The sequence below is a fragment of the Hemitrygon akajei genome, chromosome 7, assembly GCF_048418815.1.
Source record: "Hemitrygon akajei chromosome 7, sHemAka1.3, whole genome shotgun sequence".
NCBI classification, from domain to species: domain Eukaryota; kingdom Metazoa; phylum Chordata; class Chondrichthyes; order Myliobatiformes; family Dasyatidae; genus Hemitrygon; species Hemitrygon akajei.
In genome coordinates this window covers 77,380,761-77,395,632 of record NC_133130.1, presented here as the reverse complement: position 1 = coordinate 77,395,632, position 14,872 = coordinate 77,380,761, and the positions used below count along the sequence as shown (strand labels likewise).

At 38.0% G+C, this 14,872-nt stretch overlaps 1 protein-coding gene across 1 annotated transcript in view; it reads left to right on the top strand.

The window, feature by feature from the left end:
* Positions 1-14,872, top strand: part of macrod2 (mono-ADP ribosylhydrolase 2) — a 1,184,924-nt gene that overhangs the window by 1,150,760 nt on the left and 19,292 nt on the right. The window contains exons 13-14 of the mRNA XM_073051265.1: positions 2,377-2,442; positions 3,353-3,439. Of these exons, the coding sequence (XP_072907366.1) occupies positions 2,377-2,442; positions 3,353-3,439 (153 nt within the window). The remainder of the gene's footprint in view (positions 1-2,376; positions 2,443-3,352; positions 3,440-14,872) is intronic.

Here is a 14,872-nt window from a genome sequence, read left to right as displayed (position 1 = left end):
GATTCCAATCCAGTTGGGACCTGTGAATGGAGTCTGTAGAGGAACTGCAGAATGAGTTGAAATGTAGTGGGGGCCTGGGTTAGCAGCACAGTAAAGAATAGTGGGTATAGGGAAGGATTATCCTTCTCTTTGAGAGCGATAGGGTGAAATAGTCGGAAAGGGAAGAGAAGGGAATTGGTATTGAATGCTCAGACAGAGAAGTCGATGGACTATTGTACACATGGGGGATGAAAGGGGAGGTTGTTGCAAGCTGGCTATCAACCTTAAACTTGGTTGTTCTGAGAACTCCCAATAATTAGCATATCTCTGAATAATATGACAGAACTTTTGTATAGCATTCTAGTGATCTAACCGTTGTTCCGCACAAATCTTACTATGTCTTATGGTCACATTATACATCAAGTTGTATTATTGTGAAGAACAATATGCATCCATAAGTAACTGGTTTACCTTGATATACCTTGATATACTTGGATCCTGAAATGTTCTCCGATTCATTTGCATAGCCAATAGAAAAATAATGTTGTGTCATTGAACATCCGGGCCTACATGTTTAAATATCTGACTTTGAAAATCGGACATCAGAAGGAGGAAAGTTAAATCCATTTCATATTTGATCATCTATGCTGTCTTGATGATCTGAAAAGCATAGTATGTGAGAGATTCAGCATATATTTGATCTTTTACCAGTGATTATTGGGATCCCTTCTTTGAAATTATTATTTGGAACAGAATTATTTAATTCATCTTACAGATGCAACATTACATACAGCATAGCTTCCTGATCAATCTTTACGACAGGTTCATTAGCATGCTGTTGTGACTTACCTGCAACATAAAAGAAGAGGTTGATTGCCTCTGAAGGGCAGGATACTGTGAGCTGTCGAGATTGACAAGTATTTTCGGTATGGTCTGCTGCTAGTTTGCATTCCACACACGTTGAGGATACATCTCTCACCAGCAAATTTTTTGAAGTCTTGTGATCAATTATCCAATAACCTTTTTACACTTCAGTTAGCAAGCATTGGAAGACTATATTTTTAAAAAGGATTGCCATGCCATTTATTCATAATATTTAAAATTTGTCTTCTTAAATATTTCTGTAACCATTCATATTTTATCACATTATATCTCAACAGAGAATGTTGTTTTAAAAGTCTGTATTTATGGCTTGTTATAATTCAAAGTCAATGTAAAAGATCTGAAATAGGACTCTTGTCCAGCAAATATAAACGGTAGAACTTGTTCAATTTTGATATGATTAGAATTGGGTATTCAACTACAGTATGATGATTACTTTAGGATAATAGCTGCATTATCCATGAAATCAGTAGTGTATACTAACAACAGTAAGAATTTTAAACACTTTTTGTTGTTTTTATAATTTTTCAGGACAGTGAAGTACTTCTGAAATAAACCCAATTTTGCAGTGTAGCAAACAGGATCAACAATTTGCATTCAGTAAACCAAAAATAACGTTTTAGTGACGTTGAATGATGCATAGATGTTGAACAGGAATAACTCCCCTGTTCTTCTTTGAAATACGGCCTCTGAATTGTTTGCATTCACCTGAGAAAGAAAGCAATGTATTGCTCTAATGTTACTTCCTAACAATAAAACTTCTGATACTGCAATACACCCTTGATTCACCACTGAAGTAAGAGAGATCAGGGTAATAGTTCACTTCCCAGCCTCAACAACTCTATAAATTCTACCAACCTTTCAAATTATAAGAATATGTAATATTGTTTTTCTGCTTATGGATTTTAAAAAAATAGGAACAGAAGTGGGCCATATGGCTTTTTCCAGCATTTAGTGAAGTCTAACTTGATTATTTTTCTTCCTGCCTATTTCCCATATTTCTTGATAATATTGGTCCTTAAAAATATGTCTATCTCAGGCTTGAGTGTAATTAATTCCTAGATATCCCTAGCTCTCTCAGATAGAGAATTTTAATGAAAGACCCCAAATACTACACTCTTGAATACCAACCTGAGACACAGGAAATGTTGATGATTGCCTAACAAAACATGTAAAAACTGCTGTAACTAAAAATTCAGCCCTGCTTCACAACATTAAATACACCATATGGTCACATTAGCACATTGTATTTTACAAAAGTTTGAGTACAATACCATAACATTATCATAAAGCACATATAGCTCTATTGGTAGAGATAAATTTCTAAGAATTTACCTTTTATTACCTCTGTGATTCAGCCATACCTTTATTTTTGGTGAAACTGTTTTTGTTTTATCTCACCCTAATGATAAATAAAGATCTGGAAATTGAACTTTGAGATTGTTAACTCTTTTTGGAAATTAATTTCAAAGCAAATGAACAGTTCTTCATTTTGTTCTTGTGTTTATTTTGCAGTACCTTTAGTTAGTCATGATGATGACTTAAAACTACATGATACGTGCATGGACAGCCAAATTGAAGGTATGAATTAATTTGACACATGTAACGTCACTGTGAACAATTGAGAGGTATTATATTATTAATACCACATAAGAAAAATTCTCAGCAACTTGATTTTCGAGAAAATTGTTGGACATTTTTTGAGAGGAGGAAGTATTTGTGTTGAAGGGACAAACCTATCATTAGTATGAATTAAGAAAGTTTTACCTCGAAAATAGTTGTGTGAAATTCTGCTTGATTGCACTGGGTTTTAAGGTGCAATTCATTCAGTCTAAAGGACAAGTTGACAGAATGAAGCAGATCTTATTTTCATTCCAAAATCTTGTGTGCAGATATGCTAGCTGTACCCACAAAATTAGCTACAGCTCTCAAGTGAAGTAGTCATCATGAAAAACCTTTCCTAATTGTCCTCATTTCCAACCCATATGAAGGCTTGACAAACAAAGCTGGTTCTTTCAGATACCAGAGCAACAATATGCACCCTTTAAGAGCTTATAAGTATATTTTTAATTAATGGCTTGTGTATATTATTTTTAAAAATAATTTCCAGTGATTTAGAAGCTTCATTCTCAAAGATCATGATCTACATTTCAATCAACCTTGCTTTTTGTATTTACGGTATTAAACTACACTAAATTATAATTCTTAAAATATCATCATAAAATTAATTTGCAAAGATTGAATTTGAAAAGAACTGGTTCTTGGTAATAGTTACACCTGCCAGTCAGTAAAGAGTGGAAGGAAAAGCACTTCACAAAACAGGTATATTTTTGGACTTTACAACTGTGTTGGCACCTTGGCTCACTGTTTGGAAACCAGCTACCTGAAAATGAAATTTGCTTTCTAACTGTCATTGTGACATCTTAAAATGAGGATAATAAATTTGCACTAAAACATGGTTTTCCCTTGTGTTTTTTGAACTGCTTCTTAGATAAACAAGAAGACACTGTAATGCTTAGCCAGCCTTGTACCCAGATAGAAGAAATGGAAATGGGTAGCTCCCAGCAACAGTCAGAGGGTAAGAACTTGTTCACACATCAGCACAAGAACGATCGGAGTAACTTGCAATCTGATTCCATGTACACTTGATGTATTAACAGTACACTTCTATATTGTTTTTAATTCTGAGAGATCAGAGAATTGAAGGAAAACTGGTACAGAGCAGGAGCAGAAATAGCGTAGAAAAATCATGGTATGTTATGTAGGACTTGAATGCTGGGTCAGGTTTAAGTTGCCGACCCCTGCTCCTATTTACTGTGTTTTTATGCATACTGTTCATTTGGAAACTTCGCCCATCCATTAACAGCTTTAGGCTCAGCTTCTAAAATACTATTCTCATTCACTTAGTTCCATTTGAGAAGTGGTCATGTAATTAGCAAATACATTTAAACTGATGTGAGTTTATTGAATGTAGGTAACGTAAACAAGGCCGTGCTTTGCTTGAAAATTAAGAATCTTAAGAGGATCAAAGGTATCTGGTGGTATAAAGTGGTTTGGTAAGACATTAAAAATAAACATACAACTGGTTTGGCTGGAATGCGCTGGTTCTATCAGCACAGTCTAGCTAAAATAGGCCAATTTCATTTGAAAGATCAGGCGATTTTAGACCTATTCTGCCTAGCATAAGTTTCTGCAAACTTCATTAGTTTGCCAGACTGAAACAATCCCTAAGGCGAGTCTCTGCTGGTTGCAATCAATTTAAGAATGCTCCTCAAGTTATGTTTGCTTCAGCACACAGATATGGTAGGCACAGTTTTAAGAGTTCTTAGGTCCTTTTTCTGAAATAAGTCAAAAATCTTGTTTTCTTAATTCAAAGGAAATAATGTTAAAGAAGGATTATGCTTTAGAATGCTGCCGGATACTGTTGGCTCATGAAAGATTGTACATTTCTGATTATCCAAATGAATTTGGACAGGGACTTGAGCCATAACTTTGCTTTGGTAAAGCAGCCTAATTTCAAGCATAATTGGCATCTACTTTCCCAATTGCATCCAAAGCGGAAACTATCTAACCCAAGGAAGATAAAAGTCAGACTCCCTCTATTTGAAATGGTGCAGCAATTTATTCCATCACCCAATGCCTTGCAGAACCGAACCTTTCAAGATGTATAAGATTAATTTTAACTTCATTCAACCTCACTTGTCTGACACAAGGATCAGTTTAAAGGCTATTGTTCCTCTGTAAGCTGACAGAATTTTGTCTCTGGCCTGCAAGCCTCTTAGTGAAGAAATCCTCTTAAAACTAATTCAAGCTGAGTCCATTCTATCAGTAAAACCTGGTTAATCAGTGGACAGTAAGACTGGCTGCATAGATGAACAGGAAGGGAGTTTAGACTGATTTAAACTGCATGCAACTTCATTTTTATTTTGAATCCCACAGAATCAGCATAGATCAGGACATAAAAACCTGAATTACAAGATCATAGATTCAGTTGTCTACTCCTACCAAAGATGGAACTTGTGAAAATTTTAGAGAATGCAGTACAAAGAATAGATTTATATAAAAATGATGATGTTTTAATTTGAAAAAAATACAGAAAGTTAAGACTTTATTTCATGCTGAAGACCTGCATTTTGTTAAAAGTTAATGCACCATCATCAGTATGTATTGCATCTAAATTAAAGTTAACCTTGTTCAGAATGATATCAAAAACATACATTTTTTTGTTAAATTCCTAAAAATATCAATCATAATGTAGATTTGATATATATTGCCATGTATTATTTTTCAAAATAGTCCTGTAAACAAAACATTAAAACCATGACCACTCTTAATTAAGGGATCCCTAACATGTCTCTCAAAAGCCAAACCATGCATTGCTGAAAGTGATTCAGGCTGAAATTCCATTCATTATATTCCCATTTCTGTTGTGAAAGGAACAAATTCATGCAGAGTATGGTTCCCTTTTGAGACCCCGCATTATAAAGCAAAATAATGATTGTTAAGCAGCCCCTTTTTAATCCTCACTCTTCATGCACACTTTTTTAATATTGCTTATATCTGAAGCATCACTACTTTAAAAGATGTATTTTGTAACTTTGTCCTTTAGAAATACTGAAGTAATTTCCATTTTTATTTTTATCCCTGTTCTTTATCTACTGATCACACCACCTGTAAAAGAAAGGCTGTGATCAAAATGCACCCTTGACCAATTAAGGTCCACATTCCATCTGTGAGAACATCTTACTCTAACTTTTCACCTGGGTGGTCCCAATCAGTGCTCAGTGGGTAACAATCTCACTTTGAGTCAGAAGGGTGTAGATTCAAGATGCACTCCGGAAAGTTGAACTCAAAACCTGTGCTGAGAGAATTGCTGAAAGAGTGAGGTGAGTAATTCAAAAACTCTGCTGCTTTTTCAAATAGGAGTAAAAGATCGCAGAATATTAATTTGAAGAACATTTATTCCTGGTTACGTTGCCAGTATTTGTCTCTCAATCAACATTCCTCAAACCGTTTATCTGGTCATTATCACTTTGCTGTTTGTGTCGGTTTCCTCCACACAAATTGGCAGTTGCCTTTCATATAATGCCAAATACATCTCTTTTGATATAAAGTGGTACAACACTTTGTTATTTAATGCATCACAGGATTTCAAGATGGCTTGGGTATTTGTTGGCAAGGGAAAGAATGACAGGCAGCAGTATGTAAAATACAGCAATTTTAGTCTGATGGTCTGCTGCACTAACAACCTAATTTACATGGCAAATGCCCTTATACTAGTCTATAACCCTCCTCCTCCACCTATCTGCACACTTGCCCACACATTCCAGCCCCCTTTGCCAGCTGCACTCCAACCCCCTCAGCCCCTGTCAGTGCTGCAGGCAGTAATAATGTAGGCATGTTGTACGCAACCATGTACTCTTTATAAGTGGTGTTAGATCCATACTTAAACAACAGCCATCAATAGCTCCTTCCAGTCAGAGGAAAAGCTATTAACCACTCCCCTGGTGTATTGCCAGAGCCAGGCTGGGAAAAGGTAGGAATGCAGTAGGGAGCATGGACTGGATCATGCGGCATGGAATATGGCCATCTCAACAGGTCAACAGCAGATGCTATCTCATTGGCTTTTCACTCAATCATGGAACATCGGGATAACAAAGATGCAGACATCAGGATGCTCTTCATTGACTACAGCTCTGCATTCAATGCTATCATCCCTTCAAAGCTAATCAGTAAGCTTCATGTCCTCGACCTCAATACCACCTTGTGCAAATGAATCCTGGATTTCCTCACTTACAGACCCCAGTCAGTTAGGATTGGCAACGAAATCTCCTCCACAATGCCCCTCAGCACAGGTGCACCACAAGGCTGTGGCCGACTGTGAGGTTAAGCACATCTCCAATGCCATATGTAAGTTTACCAAGGACACCACTGTTGTTGGCCAAATAAAGGGAAGTGATAAATCAGCATATATGAAGAAGACTGAAAATCTGGCTGAGTGATACCACAGCAACAACCTTTCACTCAAGATCATCAAGAACAAGGAGCTGATTATTGACTTCAGGAGGAGGAAACTGGGGGGTCCATGAGCCAGTCCTCGTCGAGGAATCAGAGGTGGAGAGAGTCAACAACTTTAAAGTCCTTGGTGTTATCATTTCAAAGGATCTGTCCTGGTGTCCTTACGAAGAAAGCATGGCAGCACCTCTACTTCCTTATAAGTTTGCAAAGATTAATCACGACATCCAAAACTTTGACAAATATGGGCAGACAATTACAGGTAAAACCCTCCCCATCATTGAGCTGATTGACATGGAGCTGTCACAGGAAAGAAACATCCATCATCAGGCACCTCCACCATCCAGGCCGTGCCTTCTTCTCCCCGCTGCCATCAGGAAGAAGACGCAGGAGTCTCATGACCAGGGTTCAGGAACAGTCAATACCCATCAACCATCAGGAGGAGAGGCTTCACTCAACTTCACTTGCCTTATCACTGAGCTGGACTCACTTTCAAGGACTCTTCATCTCACGTTCTCGATGCTTATTTATTATTATTATTTGTCTCTTTCTTGTTGTATTTGCACAGTTTGCTAGGTCTTTTTTGCACATTGGTTGTTGTCTGCCCTATTGGTTGTGGTCTTTCATTGTTTCTATTGTGTTTCTTGTATTTATTGTGATTTCCCACAAGGAAATGAATCTCCGGATTGTGTATGGTGACATATGTAATAAATTTGCTTTGAACTTTTAGGTGGAGTGGGATTTGGTGGGGAAAGAGTCGGTCACTTCCCTACCATGGGAAATGCAAAGAGCCAGGCTATTCAGAAACACCCATGAAGCACTCCTTGGTGCAAAGTCTCTCCCCTCCCAACACCATTCATGTTTTTGTTTTTTAAATCATCAATTCTTTAAGTTGTGAGCACCGCTAACATTTTCAGTATTTAATTACTTGTGAATATGGTGGTAGGACTTTATTATCTGCTCATGGCAGTTTGGTACTATTGTGTAGCTTGTTAAATCATCTCACAGGACTATTAAAAGTCAGCTTTTACTTGAGTCAGTAATCACTATGGGCCAGATGGGAAGGTTGATAGGTTTTCCTTCCCTAAAGGTCTGTTACTCAACTAAAAATAACTGAGTTTAAGTTCTTCAACTTCCGTGGTGGCGTATCATGCATTAACTCTGAGCTCTGTATTCATTGTCCAGGAACATAAGCAGTGGTAAAGGCTAGAGGGGCTGATTGGCCTGCTCCTTGTTGCATTTTCTTATTCTATCATTCTAGTAGTAAGAATGGAGTTTTCACCATCTCAGCCCCAGCTGCACTGAGACTTAGCTGACCTGCCACAGGGTGTCTTCTCTTATTTAACTGTAGTTCTTCAATAATCAGGGTCATTTATGGAAATGCTCCATCACCATTCCTGCTGTTGGTTACAGCATGTAACAGCACTCATTTCCTGACATTATCACCTAAGGGTTTGGGCTAATGGGCACTTATTTCCACACATTAATCAGAGTAATCCCAATAATTGATTTTTTTTAAACAAGGCATGTCCTAGAAGTTTTTAAGGCCTTTAGTATTTATTGTAGGGCAAACCTTGAGAGAGCAATCAAACAGCACTGGTCTTCTGGGTTTACATTAAACCATTCTGCACAACTGCCTATGAAGTAATGGTGAGTGGGGAGTGTATTAACAGGCTTCTAGTTGTCATTTTGACCCTTGATCGATAGAATACTGAAGTCCTAATGGTGCATTATGAGAATAGCCCAGAGATAATAAAAAGGTTTGCAGTCCCCATAAGACTAAATATAGTCAGGGTGACCCAGTAGAAAATGGTCTTGATGCTGGCAGTCTGACAGTTTTACAGAGATACTATTTCAAGATCTGATGGCTGAGAGCAATATGGAAACACATTTTGTTTTTGTATACCTATTTCAATAAGGAAGAAATATTTGAATTGATAAGATGCCTTTTACAACCTTGAACACCCAAAGCACTCTAAGGATTTCTTTTGGGACAACAATCATTGTAATAATTGGGAAATATGTAGCTAGTTTGCTTGGAATAAGATCATGCAAACAGCAATATGATAATGGCCAGATAATTGTCTTTTACATACAATGATAAGCAAGACCATTAGAGAAACCCCCTCCCATTCATTAATAGAATGATGGGTTCTTTTGTGTCCAACTGAGAGCCTTGGTTGATCACCTCATCCAAATAACTGCATCTACATCACTGCCCCACTCACATAATATGGTACCTATCTCATCAACTTGAATCACATCATTTGGTCTTGAGACTATCATCTCATTCAGAGTGAGAGTATCATTCATACCATCATAGCTGGTGGATAAAAACATGCAACAATGTATGTTCCGTTTAGCAGCAACACTAGAACAGGAAGAAACCTACTCCTAAAGATGTTCAACTCCAGCTGGTATTGCTGAATCTATATACGTAAAGTAGGATTAACATATTATACTCTTGCTCCATAGTTCATTCCTTGCTTGGAATTTTGGTTGCAGACTACACTGTCACACAGAAAAGCCACAATAACTGCAGATGCTCCTTTCAAGATTCTAACTGCACTGCACAAAAAAAAATCATTTTTGCTCATGTCACTTCTAATTCGCTTCCTCCATATTTGATACGTGTGACGTCTTCTGCAGCCTCGCACCAAAGGGAAAGCCTCCCACTATCCATTCCGTCTAGACCAGAGGTGGCAAACCTTTTTGAGAGTGTGTGCCCAGACTGGCAATAATCTTCCAAAAAATTCTCCTGGTGTGTCAAGGAAAATTTGAGTAGAGATTATCATTGATAAGTGAATTAGTAAAAGTAATAGATGAGTCATGTTTCATATTTCCATGTGTTCATTGTTTTACTATTAATAAAAGTATAACAAAGATAGATAGAAATAAAAGCAGCGTTTTAGAAAAGCTGTTCAAAATTATAAACATTGAAATTTTGAGAAGACAATTGAAAATAACATCTTTTCTAAATAGCATTGTACTTGTATCAAATATGAAATGTGTCATATAAGAAATGTGCACGTGAAATTATAAGCTGTGGTGCACATTCATAAAAGATCAAGGAAAGGAAAAAAACACACTTTACTCTCAATGAGACTTTTGGTGCTGCACTAACAATGACAAATATTTCATATCTGACTTGTATTTGGTTGTGTTTTGAGAGCTATGCATGTTGCACTAGTTCCATCAGTAAGTCTACTCCTATAATTAGACTTGACCAAGTTCATCATTGAAAACAATGACTCACATGAATATGCATGGTGGCACTAAATTGCGTACAGAATTTAACATGATTATCACTATATATCTTGGTATCTATATATCTTTTTTGAAAAACAAATAACATTTTTAATTCTCTGGCAATACCTACTCTCACCCAGTGCTTTGGAAAAATTGTGGGCAATATCCCATAATGTCCTTCCATACTGTTGTGTATTGAACATTTTAGTAATCTTTCAGTTATATTGTACATATATTATCTGATTTAAGCATTCGTTGTTGTTTTCATAATGCCTGTGAGTTATCTGTAAGAGTACATAAGTGGCATATGTCATCACACTACCACGTGAGCCTCACTTAAAGTGAAAAAACAAAGTTAGACTTGCATTTTGGACTCCTTTAGAAAACTACTGGGTTTTCTTCTCATTAGTTTTAATGTTTTGAAGTTACAAAATATAACAGTGATGTCGGATGTTTAAAATGTGCCCAGGACGACTACCTACCCATTGAAGCGCATCAGGATGTTCGATTCTTTAAAAAAATGGCAGTGAGACATTTGAGTCTTTAAAAAAAAGCATTGCAGCATGTGTTCTTTGAAAGGAAAGACACTACTAAGTTGTTTTAAAAAGTGCATAAAACAGCAGAATTCACGGGTTCAAAAGCAGTGAGTACTGAATCTTAATAATCATAAGAAAACGCAGAAATGGCTGGCTATATTGGAAAGATAGGCACATTCTGTAACATAACAGATAACTAGATTTTGTATACTTGAAAAAGTTGAGCAGCATTTTAAAGCAAATGGTATAGCCCATGAGAAGTGAGTGCATTGGATTTAAAGGCAGATAGTTTACTTAGACATTTGACTGCTCCGACAAAGCCAACTGAAATGAGCTTTGATGATATCATGAAAATTATGCAGAAACATGTAAAACCAAAACCATTGCTGATTGTGAACACTTTAGGTTTAACAAGCAGAATCAAAAGGAAGGGGGTCCATTTCGGTGTACGTGGCTGAATTAAATAGATTGTCAGAGCATTGTCTGTTCAGTAATAGGCTTGATGAACTAAGAGAGGTCATTTTGTTTGTGGAATCTTACAAGAAAGTATTCAAAAATGGTTCTTCTCTGAAGCACAACTTACATTTAAAAGAGCAGTTGAAATCACTATCAGTGCAAACAGCAGACAGAGACACAATGGAGTTGCGGTCAGGAATGAAAGTGAGCATAAACAAATTTGTAATGTCTATGCAGAAACTGGCTTGGCTGAAAAAAATTGTGTTACCGTTGTTTCAGGGGCTCACATACACCAGACCAATGCAGATTTAAAGGTGAAACTTGCAGGAAATTCTACAAAGTAGGACACGTACAAAAAGCATGTTGGGCAGAAATAAATGGACTGCACAGAGAAGGTATAAAGATTAAAAAGTCAAGAGTACTAATCTGCATACATTGCTGAAAAACCTGATAATGATGAGAATGGTGCAGGACTGTGTAGTCTTGAGATTTGCAATCTGAAAATTAACGATAGACAAGCAATATGGCTTACACCAGAGGTAAACAGCAAAATAATTAAAATGGAATTGGACATATAACAATCATCAAGCCACATTGGGCTTGTGTGTGGTAAAACAGGAGAGCCAACATTGTGGGGACGTAAGTGCCTGAGACAACTACAACCTGGTTGGAGATCCATCTACCATTTGCCATCCCTTGTAACTGAGTCAACTGAAAGGGAATTAAGAAAGATACTGGTTCGTGCCACAACTGTCTTCGTGCTGTACACCATGAACAGATGTTGGTGCCTACCTCTGTGCCTCTGGTTGGAAAGCATATTGGACCAAGAAAGGACCATGCTGCTTAGAGAAATCATGAAAGTGACAAAAGCAGATCTACGTCCACAACAGTTTTTGTAAGTAACATATCTGAGAAAGCTGCTAATATATACTTGTGAAATGTGGCTTGATTTGAAGCTAGAAGAGAGTTCAAGGAGCTCCAGGGAAGTTGCAAGCATTCAGCTTTTGTGAAAAGAACCACGTACATTAAGATTCAAGTGGGAATCAAAAAGCTTCTTGTAAAAGTAGATACAAAGACCAAAATCCCAGCTGGATGAATAGAAGGCCAAAAAGAAAGGAGTCAATGGAGACACAAAAACAAAGGATTCGTCAGATGATGTTGTAGATGAGGAAACCAAGAGGAGAGATCAGGTCATAAAGGGAGCAACAGAAGGATTAATAAGAGAATACACCAGTGAATTAAATGTACTTTCCCAAGATCAAGATGCATGTTCTAGAAAGAAGTAAAAGGGAGATGTGAAAAAATAAAGACGAAGTTGAAAAGATAATAGATTAAAAAAAGGGTCAAAATAGATCCAGAGAGAAAAGCCAAGAAAAGGAGAAAAAAGGTGTCCAAAGCTGTCAGAACCATTTATTCCAGTCTCAGAGTCAACTCCTACACAGAGGAGGCCCCAGAACCTGAGATTGTTTCACAGCCACGAGGCTCACTTGCCAAGCAGTGATCTGCTTGTTAGGAAATACATTATCCCACAAGAGTATGAAATCTTCTACAAGTGACTGACTCTTTAGGCCTGAATAGGAGAATTTAAAATTTACTATGGTGTAGGTATCTATATAGTAGTTGTTTTATATAATAGACTGTATACAGTATATGTACAGTATAAATTGAGATGCATTCTAAATTGAGTTGGAATTTATAGCTAAGTTTGGAAGAGTGTTGAGTATTTAACCATATTTGAGAAAAGTTGGTATGTCACCAAAGTCACTTGCCAATTTATATAGAGTGTACTGTGGAGAGCATTCTAATTGGGTGCATGTCTGACCGGTATGAGGAGGGGCCTCTGCAAAGGATCAAAATAAGCTGTAGAAAGTTGTAAACTCAGTCAGCTCCATCATGGGCACTAGCCTCCCCAGCATCCAGGACACATTCAAGGAGCAATGCCTCAAAAAGGCGGCATCCATCATTTGAGGACCCAGATCATGCCTTGTTCTTATTCAGATCCAGATTCAGTTTATTGTCATTTAGAAACCACAAATGCAATGCAGTTTAAAAATGAGACAACGTTCCCTCAGAATGATATCACAAAAGCATATGACAAAACAGACTACACCAGAACATCCACGTTAACGTTTGGCAATCCCCAATCCAGAGTCCAGAGAGGCTGCTGCGTATTAATATCACGCTACCATCTAGCGTGTTCCCCAGAAAGGAGCTCCAAATCCACCAGACAAAACAAGACCAAAAACTAAAGCTACAAGGCCTGCACAAAACCACATAATTACAACATATAGTTACAACAGTGCAAACAATAGCATAATTGATTTAAAAAAAACAGACTATGGGCACAGTAAAAATAGTCCAAGATGTTAAAGGACTGTAAATTCAAAAGAAATCACCACAGTTTCCACAAGTCCCCAGGGTCCCGACAGACTCGCCATCCCACGCCGGCGGCAGAAGGGAATACCCCCGCTATGGACTTCCAAGGTGCCGCCCGACTCAGCCTCGCAGACGCAGCACACACCAAAAGCGACCTGAGTCCGTCGAACCTCCGAGCCGACGACCATCCCCTCCGGCACAGCTTCTCTAAGCACCATCCTCTGCCGAGCGTATTAAGACAGCCCCGCCAACGGCCATTCGCAACGCGACCCCGAGGACTGGGGGCCTGTTCTTCCCAGCAGAGTCCCGGACCTCTCAGCAGCAGCAGCAACGAAGAAGGTCTTCCTGGAATTTCCTGATGTTTCTCCGTGCTTCCACGTCCGTTTTCAATCGATTATGATTGCGCATGGCACCCCGCTTCACAAATAACAGATAATCAGTTCCGGAGTGGCCGCTGCAAGCTGCGTCGTGCCGCCATCTTGGAAGTATTGCTACTGTCATGGAAGAGGTAGAGAATCCTGAAAGCACACTTTCAACAATTCAACAATTCAGGAATAGCTTCTTCCCCTTTGCAATTAGATTTCTGACATTGAGCCCACGAACACCACTTCACTACATTTTTTTTCTGTTTTTACACTATTTAATTTAACTTTTAAATATATATATATTTACTGCAATTTACAATTTTTATTACTATTTATTGCAAGGTACTGCTGCTGCATAACAACAAATTTCACAACAAATGCCAGTGATATTGAACCTGATTCTGATTCTTGAAACTTCTTCCCCTCACTTTGACATTTGACTTGGTATCCTATCGTGATGTTTTCACTATTGGCTGCAAACTCCTTAGTAGCTGCTGGCTGTAAAATGAGTCGTCTAAAGATACACGTGCTCTCTGTCTGGGTATCCTGATGTGGCCTAGACCATAGAAAGAACATGGCTTGCGACAGCCTTTTAAGAGGGGTGCATGCAGGTTGGGTTTGATTCTGGTACTCGTGGTGCAGAAAAGAACCACAAGGACATTTTCCATTCTCCCCACCCATGTCCTAATTCTGTGATGTAGTCTTGTTAAACATTTTGAAAATGTAAGTTCAAGACATTTTTCTGTTTACTTTGGTGTGTCTGGGGAATGGAGCTTAAACATAAAAACAGTGGCTGATCTGTTTTTCTTTATTCCTGCGACTGCTGCAATTCAAGGTCAGTTTGAGATACAGATCTGCTGTTTGATGAGTGAGGAGGTGTAGAAACAGTTCACTATGAGCCATCTAATACTCCACTTCTCCAATTAATTAACCCTTGGAGCTCCTCTGTTTGCTTAGGATTGAAGAGACTCTTTCACTGTTAACATTGCTGAACATCTTTGTAGATGAATTGGC